This window comes from Patiria miniata, unplaced genomic scaffold, assembly GCF_015706575.1.
Source record: "Patiria miniata isolate m_02_andy unplaced genomic scaffold, ASM1570657v1 HiC_scaffold_20, whole genome shotgun sequence".
NCBI classification, from domain to species: domain Eukaryota; kingdom Metazoa; phylum Echinodermata; class Asteroidea; order Valvatida; family Asterinidae; genus Patiria; species Patiria miniata.
The window spans coordinates 29,899,273-29,922,428 of record NW_024037059.1 but is presented as its reverse complement, the minus strand read 5'-3'; the positions used below and the strand labels follow the sequence as shown (position 1 = coordinate 29,922,428).

Sequence of the window (23,156 nt, the reverse complement as noted above, 5' to 3'; positions counted from 1 at the left end):
GTGGGCATAATGAAAACCCCGCCCCCCTTTTTTCCCCTATATGGTTGCAACGCCCCTAAAAGGGTGTGTTCGAGATGGCTCCACATCTGGAATTTTTTTTCTCATGAATATTAACGTCTGTGGGACGTTTTATTCGTTCATGAAATATGGGCACAATGTTTTCCAAAGTGGGCATAATAATTAAACCCCCCCTTTTCTTGTAATGGCTGCCACGCCCCTAAAAAGGTACTTTTGTGGTGGCTCCGAATCTGGAAAACACTAATAATCTATATAATTATGTCTTTGTGAAGTTTCCTGCTTTTGTAACAAGTGGGAAAAACCATTTTTACTGCGGGCACGACAAGTCCCGCCCTCTTTTTTTAAATGGATGCCACGCCCCTAAAAGGGTAAATTTGCGATGGCTCCACATCTAAAACATTTTCTCGCATGAATATAAACATCTGTGCCAAGTTTCACGCTTTTATGCAAAAGTGCACAATTTTTTCACATATCCGCTGGACTATATGCAAATAGCCGTACAAAAGCCGTACAAAATTTCTAGGTCTCCATAGGTTTGTGCACAAACATGGATGTGCCCAGCAGGCATTACTCTGCACACGAAGTTAGCGCTCTAGTAATTTAATATAGCTGTATGGGAACAGCCAACATAGGGCTGGATAGCTCAGTTGGTAGAGTATCGGAAAAGGCAATCCGCTGTTGGGAAGTGAAATGTTTAATATGTATTATGTTTATGTTATGTAATGATTGTATTGGTTGGCACAATGGTAATTTTCCTCGCCTTCCACCACTATGGCCCAGGGTCGATTCCTACCCAGTCACTACCTGATTCTGTAGGTTTCCCCATGATATTCTTCTGGGGTTTTCCTCCAACCTCTAAAACTGTAATTTCTTCATAACGCGTTTCTTCAGGCTTCCGAGCTACAGTGCCTGGGGCACTTTTAAGGAATCTTCGGTTTCACATCCAGAAATAAATCATACGAACAATACTTTGTTTCTTAATGCGTCCAGTGCCATTGGCAATTTATTAAACTTGTGTAAATATTTTGGGGTCAGAGCTGGCTATTGACTGACTTCAGTCTATAGACTCGATGCAGAAGTACCCTCTCAACGGTTATAAAATAGAGAGCTTTGGGAGACCACTGGGAGGGACTTGCATGCAAAGCCAACAGTGGCTGACGCTCACGCAAAGATGCTACAAGTTTGTGTGCTTCTGTTTGTGTAAAGTTAATCTTGGTACTTTGTGTTATGCACAAAAAAGTGCATGTAAGCACTTTGTGCCAGCGAGTGCTCTCACGCGTGGTGACGAAGCGGCATCTTCTCTTCGAGCACGGAGTCCTTAATTCCTGCTGGTAACAATTTAAAGCTGATGTTTTCTTTTCAAAAACAGACACAAATTTAGTAGCATTATACCTGCAAGCTGCCCTTGGCACAATATGTCATCAGGATACAGATATGCGGTCGGTCCACACAGGCTCCTACGAACTGGCAAACGTTGTCGTGGCGAACATCGCGCATCTAAACAAACAAAAGATGAAACGAATAAAAACTGCTGCAAACTGCTTTCTGACTGTATTGACCTGAAATATACAATTCAAATTTGTTTTAAGTGGCCTGAAGTTCGGATCTTAAGATTTTCCTCAGAAGATTCTCAATTACACATCAATTCATTACGAGACTTGGATAAGGTCTTAAACGTCAGTATACCGGTACACATTACATTTTCACAATGACATAGTTTTAGATGTTTCATTTGTTTTAACTTCACTCAATCTAAAACTTTACCCCATGAATGTGGCTCAAATACTGGACTTCCTCCGTATAGAGAACCACACAGCGGCTTTCACTGCATTGTGGAAAACTCGGTTGCTAGGTGTGGCAGAAGTCAAGATTAGGACAATTTTGTCACTTGGAAATATCACCCAGGTAGATCACCAGGTAAATCACTTCAAAATGTGATATTTCTTCTGTTTGTATATTTCTTTTGCTTTTATCCAGTAATCAAGTTGGTGTATACTTGCTTTTTGCGGGAGGCACCTGAAAAATACATATCAAATCCTTTGTGGTAAAAAGGACCCATGTAAACTGGCCAAAGCGCACAGCCAGACGACCTTGGACACATAGAGATAAGAGCTCCTGGGCTCTGTGTATATACAGTAGCGCTGCCTAGCACGTGTACAATAAACAGAACCTACGCGCTGAGCCATTGAGCAACGGCAAATTTTATTGGAGTTTAGATGTACAATTCTTTAGTAAATGAATACACGCGAGCCTAAACCTTAACCAATCACAATAAGGGTTATATTGTTGGAAAGCTGACGAGACGAAGAAAAATGACTCGAGAAATCTAAGCTCCCAGGTGGCGCTAATAACATTATTATGATGTTAATGGACCAGTTTTTGGCTGAACGCGTGGTTTACACACAAAACAGGGAGATTTTTGACTGAAAATGCAATGTTTAACATCAATTCGCGAGTGAAACTCAGTGTTTTATTCAGTTTTTTTTCATTTTCTGAAAGAGTATATTGTTAGGGTCACACTGTAGTGAGATCTAAGGTATACCCTGTCCAGGACTGACCCTGTCGAATGATGAAGTGGTGGCGACAGATGTGAAAAAAAAGGCCAGTTTTTAATGACTTCTTCGCCGCGTTCTCTCATAGAGGTTGCACATAAAAACCAGCCCGGTGGGTTAGTTCCCCGAAGGAATTCATATGGATTTCCAAATAGAATTGATAATTTCTTAGCATTACTTTAGTTATGATCTTTCAAATGAGACATTGCACACAAAACATCGGTCCATGACAAGTAATCAAGTAATTAATTTCAACTTTTGAATTAAGAGCGGGATGCTCCTAATTCGTTCTGAATGGCATGCGCAATTTCTGAACTGGAGCGCGCCATTTAAAACCAATTTTTGAAACTGTATAAAGGCCTGCAAAAACAAACAAGCAAATTTATTATTAATCTAAATTTCAGTCAGAAAAGAAAATCAACATTTTGAAAAAGCACGTTTATACCAATGGCATCGTTAGACTGCTTTCATTTTATCAAAAATGTGACTTATTTAACATACCGCCTTCAGTTCCTTTCGGACCTCCCTGGTGATATCGATGTGATTCTTGTTGACGGCTTTAATGGCGCAAACATTTCCCTACAAAGAAATCGAGAAAGAGAGACATTTCAAAGAACATACAAGGCTTGCCTAGAGTCGAGCTAGACCTAGAGTCTCAATCATCTCAGCGGCACTGTCCGTAATAGTCAGTCCGTCAGTGACTCAGTCAGTCAGAAGACAACAGGTTGACCCTTTCAGGGAAAGAATGTAGTATCCAGACGCCACTTCAGTGATTGTGTACAAACTCTACTCTTCAATGCGTTGCTGAAGGCACCTGATGACGCTCACACGAAAATGTTACCGCTTTATGCAGATTTAGAATAAAATTAGTCATGCCTGATTCACGCCATTCACGTGTAAACAAGTACGCTCACTTAATAGTACGTGTCTAACTGTTTGTTCCCAAGAGTCCATGGTCTTTTCAGAGTGATGAAAAGTTAACTGCAAATCCGTTCAACTTACGCGATAGGTGCCGATCCTGGCGAAGATCTGCTGGGTCTCCTGATTGGTCATGACGGATATCGTGCTCATGACCTGCCAAGGAATACAAGATAGGAAATCATCCATAAAATCAAATAGTGGGGGGCGGGGGGCTAATACCATCTGCAGATGGGGGGCCGTTCAAAACAGACGAGTATGCACACTAACGAACAATATATAACGATATTCAGGGCGACACATGCACTCGTAATGGCCGCTGCCTCAAACAGGGCACAACTTTTTTTGTAAAAAGGCCACATATTTGGAAAGAAAGGCAGTCGTTGGTGAAAAAAAGGAAACTTTACAAAATATTGTGCTCCCCCCCCCCCCCCCGGCTAGGGTCACAAACCCTCCCCACGCTCCCCCAATGGAGGTCAGTTGACAGAATATATTTCAAATTACCATGCTCTTCATGGAGATTCCAGACTTGTTGGTATCACCACCCCGAGCTTGGACATCTTCAAAGTCAATCTTCCACACCAAGCTGTCCAGCTCACCCTCGTACTTGCGTTTCCTGTAATATAGACACTCACATGTTTAACATACAGAGTTGTAATGAGTCACTGGGTTTTGTGACTCGAGTCAAGTCATTTTTGGTACAGTCCATCATTTGTAATTTGTGTATTATGTTTGTTTGAAGCAACAACAGTGCTGAAAATCTAAAGAAGGGTGCTGAACAAAACCTGAGGAAGTTTCAGCTCAGTGAATACTGTACAGTCTGAGAAAACAATATCTTAGGATCTTGATTTCAAAACAAATGTTGCTGAGTCTGTTTTGAACTGGGCCTGAATTTATAGCGTCCAAAAACACGTTCTCACTAAGCCGATTGCATCTACGCGATGTCGCGCACTGAACCAATGAATTATAGCAACCGCGCGCGCGTAAGCATCGTGTCAACCGTTACTTGCGCTTTGCCGAATTAAAAACAAACTAATAACGGAAAAATGAGCTGCCTGTCCGTAAAGTGGACTAAAATTAGGCATAAAACAAGGTGTCTGTTAATTGGCCTAATTAGTAAAGGGCCACCTAACGTGGGAGACTTGAAAAAGTTCAAGAACCCCCTTCCTCCCCCCTGAAATGCTTGCAATAATTATGTCAATGTCAAAACGTTTTCTTTCCATTCATTTTCTTTCCGATTATGTTGGGAATTTCTTTGAACTTTTTCATGTCTCCCATGTTAGGCACCCCTTCACTAATTAGGCCAATTAAAGGTATAGTCCATCATTTGTAATTTGTGCATTTTGTTCGTTTGAAGCAACCAAAGGGCTCAATATCTGAAGAAGGGTGCTGAACAACTAACCTAATGAAGTTTCAGCTCAGCTTCAGCTGCATTTTTTTGAGAAAAACAACATTCTAGGATCTCGATTTCAAATCAAAAGTTGCTGAATCATGTTTTGAATTGGGCCTGAATCCAGCGTCCGAGACACGTCCTCACAGAGCCGATTGCAGCTACGCGATGTCACGCACCAATCCGACGAATTACAGCAACCACGCACGTGTGTGCGTCGTGCCAATGCTTGCGCGCGCTTCGCCGAATAACAAAATGCACTAACTTAAATTTCCTATGGTGCTTCTTAAGACGCACCGTTGGAAAGGCCTTCTTTCATTGATTTCTTCAAAATGACAGCTTGCCAGAAAGAATCATTTCACAGGGAGTTTAGTCCCCTTACTATCTTTCAACCAAGTATGTTTTTCAACAATAATTATGCCAGTTACTTTTTGGATAGCTGCAAATGATGGACTCTGGCTTTAACAGACACCTCATTTTACCCCGGTTTTGCTTGCTAAGCTAAATATCACAATGTTATCACTGTCCACATGATTTTCCATAAGGTTTTAATAGGGTAGGTAACTGTGCCAGTAAGCAACCGCGGTGAATTTGAAGCTCATCAAACAGGTTTGGCAAGACTACTTGATGATATCTGGAGACAAGGTAAATGCGCGCAATTTTAGGGTATATTAGTAGCCATTTTGCATCGTTACTATGTCTTCATTATTATTCGGTCACATATATGCTTAAGACAGTTTAAGTTAGGATGAGTAAGTCAAATCACAAAAATAAACTTTTCAAAAAATAAAAACATAAAAAATCTACCCAAATACGGGGAAAATATATTACACGGCAGGTATTCACAATAAATGCAAATAAGGTACATTTAGGGTGTCAGTAAGTTACCAAAAACTGATGTGAAATTATTTTCTAGAGAACTTTTCCACATTTGGCTGGCCTGCTATTGACTACGTACCTGTAGAAGTAGTATCCAACAGACAGAAACACGACTAGTAAGACCAGCGGTACGCCAACGCCAAAGTACAAGCCATATTCTGCAAGAGAGTTAACAAGAACATGATGAAGAATTTCCACATTAGAAAATATGCGCATGATTGATATTCCTTGAAATCGGTTGAGTTTGTTTTTGACATGTCTTTATTTGAACACAAATAATTTCAAAACCCTTTTGAAAATCATACCAATACTTATCAGGGAGCCTACCACTTGCTGTTTTCATCATGGTACTTCATCATTTTTATGTCAAAAAATTTGTACAGTGGTTGATATGGTTCACCGCAAAAAAAAAGTCCAAAAGATGTATGGCCTTTCTTCAAACTTCGACTTTCTTTGGGCTTTGGCCTCTAACTCTGAGTTTCACGAGTTTCCTTTGTAAACTCAAGTTCAGTAATGGGGCCATTTCTGCAGTAGTCACACCAAATCTCCTACATACTTGTAAAAATGTGAAATCTCTTAATTTGGATTATAAGTATTAAAGGATTTACAAATGTTCCCGAAGTTAGATCAGAGCCGAAGTTTGAAAAAAATGGCCCCCGAAGAAGAATGCTTACTTGGACAGAGTTCGCCATAGTATCCACAAACGGGCATGTCCAGTGGAGGGCCCATGTCATTAGGCCATTGGATATCCACATCGTAGTCGTCAGTCCTATTGAAAGTCTGTTGGACAGAACAATAAATATCTGTAAAGTCTTTAAAGGAAGATACAACATTTGCAAACATGAAAAAATGAAATGATCAAATTATCAAGAAATACCTTACTGGATTGTTAGGGAATGACAGTCTAAAGCATCCTGTAAAATTGTGGCTCCTGGTGTGCTGACATTTTCAAGAAAAATTGTATTTTTCCAACGCTGGTTAGAGAAAACTGTGTTTTTTTCAAAGACTGCTCCTATTTTTTTCATATTAAGTTCTTCCGCATTTCCATTGCACTTGATAACACACCTGTGAAGGGGTACAAGCCTGCTAGACTGATTCTCCCCAAACTCTTTAAATTGCTCAGAGTTTTATCTTAAGTGGGGTCAGGAAACCAGACTACGAGAGCATTATTGGTTTTCTTGGTTTTTCTAGCATTTACAAGCCCAAAACGTGACACAAGTCAGTGTAACAATATTTGCTATAACATACTATTCCTCCAAATCCATTTATTTCTGAAAATTGCAACAAAAGCAAATGTTGTACATTCATTTGATCATTTGCAGCTATCCAAAAAGTAACTGACAAAATTATTGTTGAAGAGCATACTTGGTTTAAAGATAGTAATGGCACTATGACTCCCTGTAAAATTATTCTTTCTGGCATGCTGTCATTTTAAAGAAAACAATAAAAGAAGGCCATTTCCTCAGATGAGTCAAGTGACACATTTTTGGAAATTTCTGTTAGTATTTTTTTTTAATTTGGCAAAGCCGTGAATGGGTGCATGCAAGCATTGACACGAAGCACATGCGCACGCGGTTGCTATAATTAATCGGTTCAGTCTGTATCATCACGTAGCTGCAATCAGCTGAATGAGAACGTGTCCTGGATGCTGATTTCAGGCGCAATTCAAAACGTGACTCTGCAACTTTTGAACTGAAATTGAGATCCTAGAATATTGTTTTCTCGGAATATACAGCATTTAGGAGCTAAAGCTTCATCAGGTTAGTTGTTAAGCACCCTTACTTAGCCTCAAATACAAAACGTATCAATACTTATGGAAACGGCAGCTTATAGCTCACTAGATATAGCCTAGCTACAAATATAATGTTAGTTCACAATTCTATGGAAATTGATCAGACCAATCCAGACGCAACGGTAGTTGCGGTTATTTGCGTGGTCAGAAATACACCAAATAAGCAAGATTTGTGATGCGATCAAGCTATTAGTCGACCCTGGTCAAAAAAAAATTTATAACAGATTTGAAAAGAGCACAATCTCAGCATTACTGCTGTGAAAACCGCATGCTTGTACCATCTTTAGTTCAAAAATTATGGAAGTCGGAACACCAAGAGATGTGATGAAGTGATGTGATGAAGTGGCCCTAGTTTGGCCTATATCTCCAAATGAAAATTCCCGACAAACGACTCATGTAGCTTGATCACATCACATTTATTCCTACCCATTGCCCCTCGATGGTTCGGATGTATTCTCCCACTCCAATCATTCCTGGGTAGCCAGGTATCAGGCCCGAGTCAGCTTTCTGCAACTTATTCATATCCAGTAGCAGGAACCTAGACACACCGTCCCCCTGATGGTCTATCTGGTTGTTCAGCATGGAAATACCTGCAACAGAAAGTCTTGGCTGTTAAAAAGCTCTAATGAAATTATTCTATTTACTAGGTGACACACCTATGTTCCGACACACACCCTAACCCTAAGCCTAACCCTAACCAGGACATAGGAGTGTTGGAACATAGGGGTGTCGGTTATTATGTACTAATCGTATACTACGTCGATGTGCGACATACAAGCAATTTTAGAGCTAATATTACACAAGTTGGGAAAAATACAGTGTATACATTTATGTACATTCTTTTAAAATCTATATGCACTGGGATAAATTATTGGCGGAGGGCCATCACCATTGGTACCTCCCCCTAAAACTTATGGGGGGGGGTAGGTGTGGAAGGGGGACATATCTGCCCCGCATCGTTGACCATGATGTCACATAATCACTGTGATCACTGTCACTTTTTTATAATAATTTATTTTTTAATTAGTGCATCAGTATTGAAGCTCAAGGGGCTACATCATTAATATTACCCTGCTTATTGGGCTAATGAACATTCCAAAGACAATCTCAGCTCCCTGGGGAGTATACAGCTCGATGCTGCCATTTCGGCGCAAAGCAGCTAAAATTAATCACAATAACCATCTCTGCCCTCACAGGTTACCCATTTACTCCTGGGTGGAGAGAAGCAATGAGTGACAAAGTGCCTTGCCCAAGGGCACAGGCACCATAACCCCAGGCTGGACTCGCACCCACAACCTGCAGAATTACCCGCAGACCACGAATTCAATGCTACTACGAGGCCACGGTACTTACTCTGATAGGCCTTGTTTAAGGTGTGGCTGACAACCTTCTGACCATCAAATGGGTCCTCTCCGGCTTCTAGCGTCGCCTGTAAGGCTTCAGCAAAGAGGATGGTAGCATCGTACAGGAACGCAGCAAAGGTGTGGAACTGTGGACACAACGATGGGACATATAAATTCCTGGTCGACCAGCGTTAAAAATTGATACAAAAATACCAGTTTTCTTGAAAATGACAGCACGCCACGATTTTATAGGATAGACTGTTATTCACTAACAGTCCAGTAAGGTATTTTCCAATAGTTTGGTGCTTTTGTTTTTCGATGTTTGCAAATGTTGTATGTTCCCTTTATACAATATAAATATTGTCCATGTTTTTCCAGACAACAGAGGGCGCTGTTGCAGTGATGTCATTTCAGGAAGACACCGTTTAGTTTAGGGGTTTTTCTGTTCAAATTGTGAACCCAAAAATTAGCTCATTGAAAACATCTGTGAGAAAGTTTGCTCATTGGCTTAATTACTGCCCTGTACTGATACAACAAATTACCAAAGAAAAGACAATTTACAACAGCAAAATATCCAAATTTCTGGCAAATTTGGTGCTGAAATAGCTGTAACAATGAGAGTTTCTGACTGAAATGACACCGCACTACTGCTCATGAATATGTAAATTTTCATTAATATAAAAACGAAAAAGGCACAAAAATACCCTTGAAAATTGCAAAATAAAATTGAAAATAAGGTTGAATAAGGCACAATAAAGATGTATTACAATTGTATGGGGAATCATAGCTGGCTTGTGGACCAACTAAATTTGGTGAATTGGGGGCAGTATTTGAAGAAAATGTCAGTTTTTTTTTCTAATGATGGTCAGCCGACCATCGTTGGAAATGGATACAAAAATTCCACTTTTCAAAAAAAGACACACACCAGGTACTGTGATTTCACAGGATGCTTAATTGAGACCATTTTTCACAAACAGTCAAATTGAAGTTAGGTATTTCATTACAATTTGGCAGTTTTGCTTTTTGAAGTTTGCAAATGTTGTATATTGTCTTTAATTTAATTTCATCAAGCATACAGTACAGGGCCTTTACGTATTTTTTTCTGAGTGATGAGGCTAGTTTTGTATATTTTTGACTTACGTATCTGCCAGTTCCGAAGAATGGAGCGAGTTGAACAGTATCCTTGACGTTCCACGCCCAGTCCTTGTACAAATAGGTCTTCTTGGGTCCTTTAGGCGTTAAGATCATGACCGACTCGTATGCCTTGATGGCCTTCTCGTCTTCATAGGTACCCCAGCCAAGAACTATGTATGACAAACAAAAAACGGTTACGTCTCGATAGTCGGAATTACCATTGGTTCGAAGTCCCATTGGTCCGAAGTCCCATTGGTCCGAAGACCCATAGGTCCGAAGTGAAATGCGCCACGTTACTATCGCCTTCTTCGTTTACGGTTTTGTCGTCATCGTCGTCCAATAATTAACCTCATATCAAAACCCTGCTCATTTGCCACTTTTTTGATTGCCTTTTCGCCAAAAAGAATTGGCGTATTGCCCCGGGTGTTTAGATTTTAGAGGGAAATCAGTACGTCAGCGGCGCAATAAAACATCAGCACGTGCGTTTACACGCTTGCTTTGTGGTGGCGTTACCATTCAGCACTCCAGACTCAAGAACCATTAAAGTGACATTAATAAGGTCTGGGTGCCAGACAAGGAAATGTATGAAGCTCCCGGATGTCCGCGCTCACCTTACACAAAAATTCCGCGAGCGTGTTGATACGGGCCCCTCTTTACTTTCGATCAAATGAGAGTCAAGGGTGTTTTTATAATTAAAAAATGACCTTTTCAACCTGAAACAGACTTCTCTTAATTTTAAACAGTTTTTTGGGGGTAGGAATAACAATTTTGGTACGCGGTTTACGGTTATTCCAGGCTCGATTCGGCTGCCCACGTTCACGGTACATTGCGGTGGTCGCCACCTTCAATTTATTTTCTTGTTACGTTTTGTCGTTTTGTTTATTTCTGGGACTTGTTCGAGTGCGGCTGTAGACCACTCCTTTTTATAGCTCCATGGTTAGGCAAATCCCTGTACTACTTTGGGCCAAGGACCTCTTAATGTGCGTTCTGTCAGCAAAACGAAAAAATCACACAATACAAGTTCGTTTCGCTGAAAGAACACCTTTTTGTGATCCGTGGACAGAACTTGAACGGTGGTTGTGTTTAAAATTCCGTAACTTGAAAATAAGTGATCTGAATGATTCTTGTACTAAAAGAAAGCTTATGAATTCATAAAAGAACTTCACTACAACAATGGTCCCGACATTTGGGTTTCGGATGTTTTTTTTACTTATCCTGTATAGTATTTATAAAATATATATCTAAAACAGTAAAACATGAGACACCTAAAAAATTGAATTAAATAAAACACACAATAATTATAAAAAGCAACAAACAAATACGAGCATACACACCTTTTGGTCAAGCATTATACTAAGTGGTTACATAATTGTATTATTCTGGTATGGAAATAAATGTTCTGTTGATTAAATGTTCTGTTGAATAAATGTTCTGTTGATATATTTGGAGACATCAGTAATTATGGTTATAGACCAGGGGCCAATTTCATAGAGCTGCTTAAGCACAAAATTTGCTGAATTAAGCACACAAAAAAACCAGGTTCCCAACCAAAACTCCATGCGATTGTAGTAAACAACAGCTAAATACCAGTCACAAGCAAAGTTCATCGCATGGAGTTTGGGCCAGTAACCTGATTATAATAAGCGAGTTTTTTTTGTTTGCTTAAGCAAATTTTGTGCTTAAGCAGCTCTATGAAATTGGTCCCTGCTTAGGTTACTTACATTTCATGCTATGCCATTCCTGCGTGGTGCGCATCTTGTGGTCTATGGCCGTTCCAAGGGTCACATATTCCCCGCTATTCAAGCCTTGATCGTAACCGGCGATGGCGAAACTGCGCAACTCGTATATTTCCCCAAGAAAGACGTAGACTGAAAAAAAAATGGGAAAACAAATTTATTTTGTAACCAACCACAATAAGAAACTGTAAGTTTATTTTGTGTATTTAGTGAAGGCCCGTAAAAGTGTGTCAATACGCAGATTTCTCAAAATTAGGGATACATGTGGACATGATTTTTGGATATTCCTGAACTACAAGATCTTGCTGGTATATGGTGGAGACGGCGTTGGAAATAAAGCCTAAACTAAGAAATGGCAGCCTTTCACAGAAAAATGGTCAAACTTGTGTATGAGATAATTATGGTAATCGTTATGGCAGTTCTTTGTGCACGCCGTGCTATTGTTTTGATCATATTTCATACACGCGTGTGGACAAATAGGTTTTCTGACCATTTTTCTGTAAATGGCTGCCATGTTTTAATTTAGGCTTTAATTCGAACGCCGCTTTCACCATATTCCACCAAGAGCTTTTTTCTTTAGGAATATCTTAAAACAATTTCAACATGCCTCCTCAAATTTGTTTCAAACGAAAATGACAGATGATATAATCTACCTGTAACACGCTTATACTAAGATTTATAGGCCTATTTTTATGGAATTCCATCTCTGCCAAGTTACACGGCGCATGTTTGGGAGATCCAAGCAAGCCTCCCAAACATGCGCCGTCGACGGCGCATTGTCGCGTCGTGCCGTCGCATAGTCGCGTCGTGCCGTCGCGTCGTGCCGTCGCATTGTTTTGTACTGTTTGTATAGGGCCGTCGCATAGTCGCGTCGTGCCGTCGCATAGTCGCGTCGTGCCGTCGCATAGTCGCGTCGTGCCGTCGCATAGTCGCATAGTCGCATAGTCGCATTGTCGCATAGTCGCATAGTCGCATTGTCGCATTGTCGCATAGTCGCATAGTCGCATAGTCGCATAGTCGCATTGTCGCATAGTCGCATAGTCGCATTGTCGCATAGTCGCATAGTCGCATTGTCGCATTGTCGCATAGTCGCATAGTCGCATAGTCGCATAGTCGCATAGTCGCATAGTCGCATTGTCGCATTTTTGGCAGGGAGGGATTGGGCAAACACTTTTTCTTGCACCTCTTGATTTAATTTGATTATCTTACGTTTTTAAAAAGGACTGTTTTTCTCAAACATTATTTTTCATCATAAATTACCAGCAACGAAGACCATGTCGAATCTCTAAAATGCCACAAATTTCAGGATAGGTGTAACCAGCTGCAAAGTAATGGCAGATCAGATCATACCCTGGGAATTACATGTAAGTGAAAATATGTAACATTCATAGACACTAGGTCAAATGGAAAACATCATTGTAGCTCAAGTTCAAATATAAGAACATAGGCCTATGTCCTAACTAAAGCTTATTTTTTTTTATAATTAGGTCCATAGCTTTTCAACATTTCTGCAACATATACAAAGAAAATACATAGAAACAGGATGCAACATTAAACATAGTTCTGAGAAGCTACAATTTATTCTTTTCTCTTCTGGATTCTAACCCTGATTATTCTAGTATTGAGTCGGTCGGAGCTGTTGAATTTGACATGCTCACTCATAGTCATAGACATGCCCAATGAAAACTTTCACTCAAGAGAGAAACATTGAGAAGCCAAACTGACCAATCAGGTGCCAGAATTCCATTTTGTGACATCACATCCGACCGATAATAGTAATAGTTACAACTACAACAAGTCAATTAAAAAATATTTATTCACAAATTAACAGTCGGAGGGGGCAGGCTATCGTTTAAATATGGAAATGAAAGTACGGTGGACCGTGTCCAATACTCTAGTAGTGTGTATCTAGTGACGGGTGGGTCCTGCCGCGGTCATCTATTGTATTAATTATTAGTTCTGGATAGGAGCTATACCCTCCAATTGTTTAAAATATCGATACATTCGGGCGATTAACTATATAGCGTTAGGCCTAAGGCTTGCGGGTACATGCATTTCAAAAAAATACTGTTCTCTCGGCAACGCATAAAAGGATTCATTAATGTATACTCTGAAGATGTAAGCCTATTCATCTTTTGGCACGATTTCTAACTCGAAAGCAACTGGAATATGGGGAGGATGACCAAATTAGTTGCACCCAAACACCGCACAACAGCGCCCCCTTGGTGAAGCCCTGGAAAATTAATGAATGAAAATGCGACAATGCGACAATGCGACAATGCGACTATGCGACAATGCGACTATGCGACAATGCGACAATGCGACTATGCGACTATGCGACAATGCGACTATGCGACTATGCGACAATGCGACTATGCGACTATGCGACAATGCGACTATGCGACTATGCGACAATGCGACTATGCGACTATGCGACAATGCGACTATGCGACTATGCGACTATGCGACTATGCGACTATGCGACAATGCGACTATGCGACTATGCGACAATGCGACTATGCGACAATGCGACAATGCGCCGTGATCTCCCAAACATGCGCCGTGTAACTTGGCAGAGATGGAATTCCATATATTTTCTATACAAAAAAACGATGCTAGAAATGAATGAATCGGGAGATTACTTCGTGTGGTTTCCTTAGTGCGTCGAATGATGTCAGGGAAGGGGTCAGGTGTCGAGTCGTTGTAGGGTATGAAGCCGGACTGGAAGACCTCCTCGTGCTGTACGGTGATGTTGTTCTCCCTGAACTTAGCCGAGACAACGGTGTAGACCTGGTGCCAGGTTGAATGGTTGCGGAGAACTACGGTCACCTATAGAGGTTTTGGGATTGAAAAAAAAAATAACAAGCAAACACGATGTTGTTTCTAAAGGTTTATTTGATTTGGTGATAATTGTTGTGGTGTGGACGGGAGGGGGGGGGGTGCACATCTTAGGGTGCAGTGGGGCCAATTTTACGAAACTCGTCTTATCTTGTGACTCATCTTAGGACTTAAGACGAGTCCCCACTGGCTAAGATCGATCTTAGCTAAGACGCGTCTATTTAACTAAACCCATCTCGACCAATTGACGCATACTACTCAATACATTTCACACATAAGATAGGTCTACCACAAGATATAGAGTCATTCTTGTTCCCCGTTTCATCACTCTATTTTTAAAAGTTAACTAGGTGTTGCCGTATAATTGAAGTTTATAAACTACAACTCTGGAGAGCGCAGGCCGACACTCGTCTTTAATGGCAATGATTTCCAGACATGTACAAATTATGCACAAGATGAAAGGACAGGAAGAAATGAATTATATAAATCCAGAAAGCAAACCTGTATCAAATTGTGTCTAATTTTATTGACTGTTTACGACAAATTATTAGGTCTGTTTATTCAAAACACTGGCAAGATTGCCTCACATGCACATTTTTGTTAATGAGACCCTCTATAAAAGAATTATATGCGGACTAGTACAAAATCCGCGGGCCAGTTAAGAGGCTGTTTTGGTAGCCCGGCTGCCTAATGAAAATAAAGTTAGGTCGAACCCTGTATTGTGGATAATTCATACCTGATCCCAGTCAAACATCTGCATGGTAATGATCAGCGCATCGGCAACACGCGTACTTGGTGGTAGGGTCCGCATGTAGGTAGGATACACCTCCTTGTTAGACACAGCAGCTTCGTCACATCCCTGCAAACGTGAAAACCCACCAGATGCTGTAACATATCTCAAAATCAATTAAGGTATAAACGTCTCTTAGAACATAGGCCGAAGAAGCGTACATGAAAATGGTGATATCGTTACAGTCACGGGTGTAGGGGGGGTGTGGGGGGTGGTAGGGGGGTCACACCACCACCCACCCCCCCCCACCCCCCCCCCCCCGCCCATTAGTAAGTTTTGTCGGCAAAATCAGGGTGCTGTCGGCAAAATAGAAAATGAAGAATGGAGAAGGTAGGGGAAAGGAAGAGGGAAGAAGAAAAAATGCAGAATGTAAGCAATAAACACTGCTGCTCAAAACCACGCGAAGCTAAAATCCGGTTCTGCAACCCATGGCAAAAGAGTGTACGTTCTGTCATGTCGGCACGAGCTGCCGCGCGAGGTCGCTTCATATACGGCGGTTGACAGCTACAGTTGTGCAAAACACAAGCACGTGCTCGCTCGCAGGCAGTTACGAATTGAGCTGATTCTTTGTGAGGTCAATAAAAATAAAAAAATGTTTAGCGTCCCCGCCCGCTTCCTTTTTGGAGGCCACCTCCTTTTAATTTTTTTTAACCGAAAAAAGGATACATTTTAAACAGTGACATCATTTGGGCCTTTTGGTCTGTTGCATCTAGCCCATATAGACCTTAAGCTGGTATGTCATTTCCCGAGTCCAAGTGGCGGCCATTAATACAAAGTTGGCGACCATCTTGAAAAATAGCCAGGGTCCAACTGCCATTTTGGAGGGAAAACGGGGGCCACCTCCTCCCTTTTTTTCAAAAAGGCAGGACGCTTTAACATTTTTTTTATTTGGCCTAACGACTCTAAGAGGAAAATCTCGAAAGAGAGTCGATACAGTTTTGATGTGATGTTTGTGATGTAATAATCGTATCCACTTTGAAGACCCGACCCCATCTAAACACGAGCACATTTCATTCAAAAAAAAATCGGGGGAAAGTTCCCAGGAAACGCCTCACATCGCACCACAGAGCATCTAGAATCCAATAATTTCCCGGGGCCCTTAATAAGCGGGCACCCGACCCCACGGCTTCACGCTCCGTGCTCGCATATAAAAAGTTCCAATATAGGATTTAAAGACCCCCCTCCAGTGTATTTGCTGCCACCACGCGTCTCACAAGTCTCCCATTGCATTTAATTTTAAATCTTCAAGACCGACGACTCAAGTCTCTTACGTAATCGAAGAGTGGGAAGTTGATAGCGCCGGCAAGTCGAGCCTCGTAGTCGCATGAGCAGCCTGGACCGATGACGCCGACAAATCCACGCGCCCAGTAGTCGGCGACGGCCTCCATTCCTACATTGATGTTGCACTGGGAGTCCGTCCATTCCCACGACAAAGTGTGGCCTAAAGAATCCAAATAATTTTTAATTTTCTATTTTTCGAGCAATGCAAACGTCATTCGTTTTAAATGAGACGTCCAACCAAGTTATTCCGAATCATTTTTGGCCGAACAATAGGTTTTTTTTTCTGCGTAAGAGGCGCAAAGCAACCCAGAATAAGAGGTTTTTTTTTAGAGGGTTGTATGTAGACGGTAAAACAACAAAGGGATGTAGGTTATTTTTAGTTTAAATGAAACATGAAAATGGACACTTCAAATCTGTTGTAATGCGTGGGAGCGCAAAATACTACGGAAGCGTATTTAGGACATGACCGAAAATATTTTTTAGGCCCACTACTTAGCCCGGGCGGATTACTATTTCGCCCGGGCGGATTACTATTTCGCCCGGGCGGATTACTATTTCGCCCGGGCGGATTAGCATTTCGCCCAGGCGGATTACTATTCCGCCCGGGCGGATTACTATTCCGCCCGGGCGGATTACTAATTCGCCCGGGCAGACTACTAATTCGCCAAGGCAGATTACTAATTCTCCCGGCCGGGCAGACTACTTATTCGCCCGGGCGAATTAGTAATCCGCCCGGGCGAATTTTTTTTTTTTGGGTCATGTCCTATATACACTTCCGTAAAATACAATGCCGCGCGTATACCATCCGAGATTAGTCGTTAGCTACTCATTTGACGCTAGAGGGCGCTCTTAGCCCCCTTTTAACATTAAATATTAAAAAGATCCGTAGAGGGGAAAGAGGTGACTAGATTATCAGCGGGGCGATTAAAAAAATCGTATTCCTCTGGTTACATATTAGGTCTAACTTAGGCTATAGCCTAACTAGGCCTACATTTTTTCGTGAGTTTGTTTCTGCATTCAATAGGGGACGTTGAACAATAGAGGACAATAGGGTCCCCAATTCCCGAGAGGTCCCCAATTTACGATCGTGTACAAAACATATCTTCCTAAAAAGTTAAGTACAAACAAAAGGAGGGGGTCCCCGATTGCGGTCAAATACTCTTTGGTGTGTCTGTATGTTGGGGGTGTCCTCTGTTGGCCACCCCCCCCCCCCCCGATCATGTGGGCGATTGTGTAGTGTAGGGCCCCTCTTTAGTATTTATCAATAGAGACAAGGGTGTCTTTTATCATTAAAAAATTTTTTCAACCTAAAACAGTTTTCCTTTCATTCCAATGACGTCATTTTGTAATTTTGAACAGTTTCTTGCGGTCAAAAATGCGATTTTCTTGCGCGTTTTACGCTTGGTACGTGCCAGGTGAATCAACGCGATTTTGCGTGTTCACTGTGCGTCGCGGTGGCGCATGGCATGGTCACCATCTTTATTATCATGTTGCTTTTTGCCGTCGCTTTAGCTCAAACTTCCCCTCAACATTAGAAAACCCGCCCTCTATGCGGTTGGTTGGTACATGTACGTAATGTCGCTAACTAAGTTTGGCAAGTCCTAAAGTGGCTTTTTGGTTTCTTATCACAGTTAATAGATAGAGAACAGGGCCCTACACTACTTCTGTTCCGAAACATCCTCATCATTAAGCTTGGATATTTTTTCTATTTTAAGGACAAACACCAGCAATAAACATGATGAACCATTATCAACTATGACTTCCTATGCGATGGGCCCATAGTCTTTACTTGGTACTTGGTTGGTTTCCTCCTGAAACATCCTCTAGGGATCTTGACTAGGAGGTAGTCAAGATCCCTAGAGGATCCCCCGTCAGTCTTTGGCTGACAGGGGTGCGCTAAAGTAAAATGAAACATTCACATACAAAAAATTGAAAGATTTCATGTCAAGCTTGTTGTCAGGATTCTTGTTCACTTACCAGGCAAGAGGCTTGGACTTCGGTTTATATCGTCAACCGCTAACGGGAAAGCGCCGGCGATGGGATCTCCAATGGCCTGGAGATTGCCGTTCTGCGGGTCGGTGAATGGCACCAACAGGGCAATTTTGTACTCGGTACCATGCGAGACCCAGGCACCGGCCACCAAAATGATAGCCAGAAGCAGACGCCTCATTCTCGGGCACGGAACCGCCGATCAACAGCTCCGTCGAATCCTTGACAACCGTACTACAGAATCAGAGACAAAACGGCTCCAAACATTCTCCCCCAAAAATGATGATTCCTTGCAAGTCCCTGATGGACTCCCACCCTCCGTTGATTATTTTTTATTTTCAAAACAATCTTTGAAGATGGGAAACGCGCTCGGCGTTCTTTTTTTTACCCTGCTTGTTGTTGGATAGAACTACAGTGCGTCAACTTGCCCATGTCATGACAACGCGTCTTGGAGTTTCATAAACGCGCGCAACGCTTGTGTAGTGAACTCACAGGACTTTCTTTCACGCGGCGTGCCATGACAACGCGCCCATTATTCGCGCGCTCATCCGGTTGTTAGTGTGACGTCACTTCAGTTTAAAACCACGCCCACTGCACATAAAGTAGCATAGTAACCATTGGAATCGGAAGTTATTCGCAACTTGAGTATCCAATGGGAGCAAGTAATCAGTGGTGCGCGCGCGTGTATGACGAAGTCACTTCCATTATGGAGATCAATGGTCACTACCGACCCGGATACGCATTTTGACATCATAGTGACTGTATAAAACACAACACCCAACATTCCGATTTTTGTGTGTGGGTGGAAAACAAGATTTCTTATTATTAAACCGCATCCGATTTTTGTCTTTCAATATTTTCACGCACTATACGTATCTTTCCAGGACTCATTTCATGGCAGGGTGGGGGATCTACATGTATCTGCGTTTATTTCGATGTGAAAATCATCAAATCTTGACAAGCATAATTACGCACGGTCGGAATACCGAACTAGTTGGGAGGAGGTACCTATTTCATATTCTTATCTTGAAATTTATATTTCCTGATAAAAGGAGGCACTATCTCCGCAGAATGTATAGACACATACTGTTGGCATCTCTACTTTAATTCCGGGAATCTCTGTCTGTCTGTCTGTCTGTCTGTTCTGACCATACCACCCTTGTGGGGTGATGTTCCTTTCAGGACACATCACCCCACTTTTTTCACAATAGAAAAACATCACCCCAGAAGGGAATCTTTAGAAAAAGGGATAATGGGAACACAATGCTATCACCCCACAATTCAGTCTGACTGGAACGTCCGTCCGTCTGTCTGTCTGTCCGGTGATTATCTCCAGAACCGGGCACCGTATGGAGATGAAAATCGGCGGGCGTGTTGCTCGGGACAACAGAATGTGCAGTGTCGAGTTTGAAGTGGTTTGGACGAGCGGTTCTCGAAAAAGCTGCAAAAAAAGCAGTATTTTCTGAGCCTCAACGTGGCAGTATTATAGCCTAGAACATAACACCACGCACTGCCATTCTTTTCAATTGTTTACGTCATGTTTGAACAAGAACGCGCGTGCTCAATATGACGCAACAATGGAAAAAAAGGACGGGCACATCATGGGGTTCTTTTCAATTGTTTACTATACGTCATGTTCGAGCTAAAGCGCGCGTGCTCAATATGACGCAAACAGTGCAAAAAGGACGGGCACATTGTAGGGCGATAGCACTGCACACCATGTCTTCGTACGTGCATATACGTGAGTGGCATGCACGGGCACATGCATTTTGTAGTCAACTGAGCAACCATCACTGCACTGTATGTAGGCGGTCGACTGAGCAACTCCAATCATCCAAGATGGTATCGCCCTACAACTACGCCCTACAGTTGTAGGGCGATACCATATTGTCCGGTAGGGCTAAATATCAGTGCCAGGGGGGTGACGACATTTTGTGCGTTTAACTTGCGAGTGTGCGTACACACCATTGAATAATGTGCGTTGTTTGCACGAGCTGCAGTTCTCAACTGCCCCTTCCGAACACGCACATTTTCGACTGGCCCTGCACTAGTTTACGTTAAATGGCGATCGTGTAGTGTAGGCCCGTTTTAATTTATTTGACTTTTAATACCAAACTAGTTGGCGACATCCAGAGCATACAGGTGTGTCACAGATAGAGGGCAGGGTTTTGAAATTTTGAGGGATATATAGGGGTAAAATGACAAAACGCAACACGAAAATTAAGATGGCGATCACTACTCCGTGAACACTCAATACCGCACCGAGTTGCACGGCACCAACCGTAAACCTCGTACGAAAATCGCAATTTCTACCCCAAGAAACTGTTCAAAATTAGAAAAAAAGTGTCATTAAAATTGAGAGAAGTCTACTTTATGTTCAAAAGGTCATTTTGGATGATAAAAAACACCTTTGACTCTAATTTGATCAAACTAAAGAGGAGTCTACATAACACGATCGCCCGTATACGTGAATGTCAACGAGTAATGTTTACGATGTAAATCAAAAAATTGGCAGCTTTGATAAAACATATAATTAAACGCACTATATGCGCTTGCATAAATCAATTGGGGACATCGACGCTGGCGTCCCTCGCCCAAAATATTGGGAGGGGGGGGGGTTATAATCAAGTATCTTTGAACTAATTTGAAAACTATTTGAAATCAGTCAATTCAAGCGTAGAACTATTTTACAATTAAGATATCTCCGCCGTAATAAGTACAATGCAGGGCGAGTCAAAAACAAAAACATAACCCAAATGTCGGCACCATTATTTTAGTTAAGCTCTGCATGTAGCACTTTCAAAATCTAGGATATGAAAGCCCAATTCATAAGCTTTCTTTTAGTACAAGAATCATTCAAATCACTCATGTAATTTTCAAGTTACGGAATTGTATACACAACCACCATGTTAAAGTTCTGTCCACGGATCGAAAAACAGTGTTCTTTCAGCAAAACGAAAACAAATCACACAGGGAAGTATGTGAATTGTTTCGGATTCCGTAACTTGACAAGTACATGAGTGATTTGAATGATTCTTGTACTAAAAGAAAGCTTATGAATTTGGCTTTCATATCCTAGATTTTGAAAGTGCTACATCCAGTACTTCACTTAAACGATAGTCCCGACATTTGGTTTACGGGTGTGTTTTTTTACTCACCCTTTACATGATTACATTTAGTATGTCGGCATGTGCTAGTTGGCTGCTACTCAAAATGTAGTGAGGATATGCAGCAATTCGCCCTTTAATATAATTGTAACCTAATATTCAGGCATGGACGTCGATTGCTTGGGAGGTAATCAAAAATTGGACATTTTGCACGGAATAACTATGACGTCATGAACCTTCGATCTACCAAAAAATAAGATATTTATCTAAAATTGATTTCAAATATAGTATTCCAATGTAATTTCAAAGATACTTGATTATAATCAAATCAAACATTGAACATCCCCCCCCCCAAACAAAGAAAGTCACAAACAAACAACAAAGAAAGAAAGAAATCCAACACTCTATAAATTGAAAACCTTCATTTTGGTGAATTATCGTTGTCTTTGGTATATTAATTTCTTATTAACGTCTTTAAAATAGTCTATAAGTCAATTAATAATATAAAATAGAAAAAAAAAACACCAGGGAAATCTCAAATCATCGAGGAACATTAGGGAGCGTCTCATAAGTCGGGAACGTTCGCGGTCCAATGGAACGTTCCGTAGGAACGCCAGGCGTTCCAATGGGAACGTGCCGCATTCCCAATGGAACGCGGGTGCGTTCCACGCAATGAATGGAACGCACCGATCTGCGGTCCAGCTGGAACGGGGAGGGAACACCGTGTTCCCGGCGGAACGCTCCACGGATGGGTATTCGCGCTCGGGTATACGTGAGTACGTCCGTGCAGCAGGACCCGGAGTCAGAGTTTATGCTCAAACTCAGATTTTTGTCTGACAAAAATTATATCGTCAATAGTAAGCTCCGCTTTTATCCTTTTTTTATTTCGTAAAAGCATAGCATAGTACCATGCCAAAACATTCAGGCCCTCAAGTACATTTTATCAGCTGGGCTGTTTTCGAGATGAAGACTATAATTCTTGTTTGGAAATGATTTGTTTTTAATTCAAAATCCCTCACTCCTACGCTATTTTTGTCGGGTAATTTCAGTAAACCTATCACGTAGTGTTCAAGACAATTTTTGTCCTTGCATGCATTCCACAAACATGCGCCCTGTATCAATTGTAAACGAGAAAACACAATCACCGTAGCCATGTAAAAGTTCAGGGCGAAATTTCACCGAAGAACTTCACATCTGCCGTAACAATAGCCACTGCGTTTCGTAATCGATTATAATATTTAACAGAAATTCACTTAACATATTTCGAAATCCCCTCACCCCTCCTCTATCTACGACTTTTTGAGGAGATTCCCTTCATCTAGTACGCATTATCAAAGTATTATTTAAAGAAATATTGTTCTTGTGCAACATACTTTGACGTGAATACAC

At 41.5% G+C, this 23,156-nt stretch overlaps 1 protein-coding gene across 1 annotated transcript in view; it reads right to left on the bottom strand.

Annotated features, from left to right (window-relative positions):
- Positions 1 to 19,072, bottom strand: part of LOC119728554 (speract receptor-like) — a 45,899-nt gene extending 26,827 nt beyond the window's left edge. Inside the window, exons 1-14 of the mRNA XM_038200842.1 lie at positions 18,649 to 19,072; positions 16,662 to 16,831; positions 15,337 to 15,459; positions 14,405 to 14,591; positions 11,748 to 11,894; positions 10,033 to 10,196; positions 8,903 to 9,038; positions 7,976 to 8,139; positions 6,432 to 6,537; positions 5,837 to 5,915; positions 3,993 to 4,104; positions 3,573 to 3,644; positions 3,072 to 3,149; positions 1,411 to 1,515 (exon numbers count right to left, since the gene is read on the bottom strand). Of these exons, the coding sequence (XP_038056770.1) occupies positions 1,411 to 1,515; positions 3,072 to 3,149; positions 3,573 to 3,644; positions 3,993 to 4,104; positions 5,837 to 5,915; positions 6,432 to 6,537; positions 7,976 to 8,139; positions 8,903 to 9,038; positions 10,033 to 10,196; positions 11,748 to 11,894; positions 14,405 to 14,591; positions 15,337 to 15,459; positions 16,662 to 16,831; positions 18,649 to 18,841 (1,836 nt within the window). The 5' untranslated portion in view covers positions 18,842 to 19,072. The remainder of the gene's footprint in view (positions 1 to 1,410; positions 1,516 to 3,071; positions 3,150 to 3,572; positions 3,645 to 3,992; positions 4,105 to 5,836; positions 5,916 to 6,431; positions 6,538 to 7,975; positions 8,140 to 8,902; positions 9,039 to 10,032; positions 10,197 to 11,747; positions 11,895 to 14,404; positions 14,592 to 15,336; positions 15,460 to 16,661; positions 16,832 to 18,648) is intronic.
- Positions 19,073 to 23,156: the final 4,084 nt, after the last annotated feature.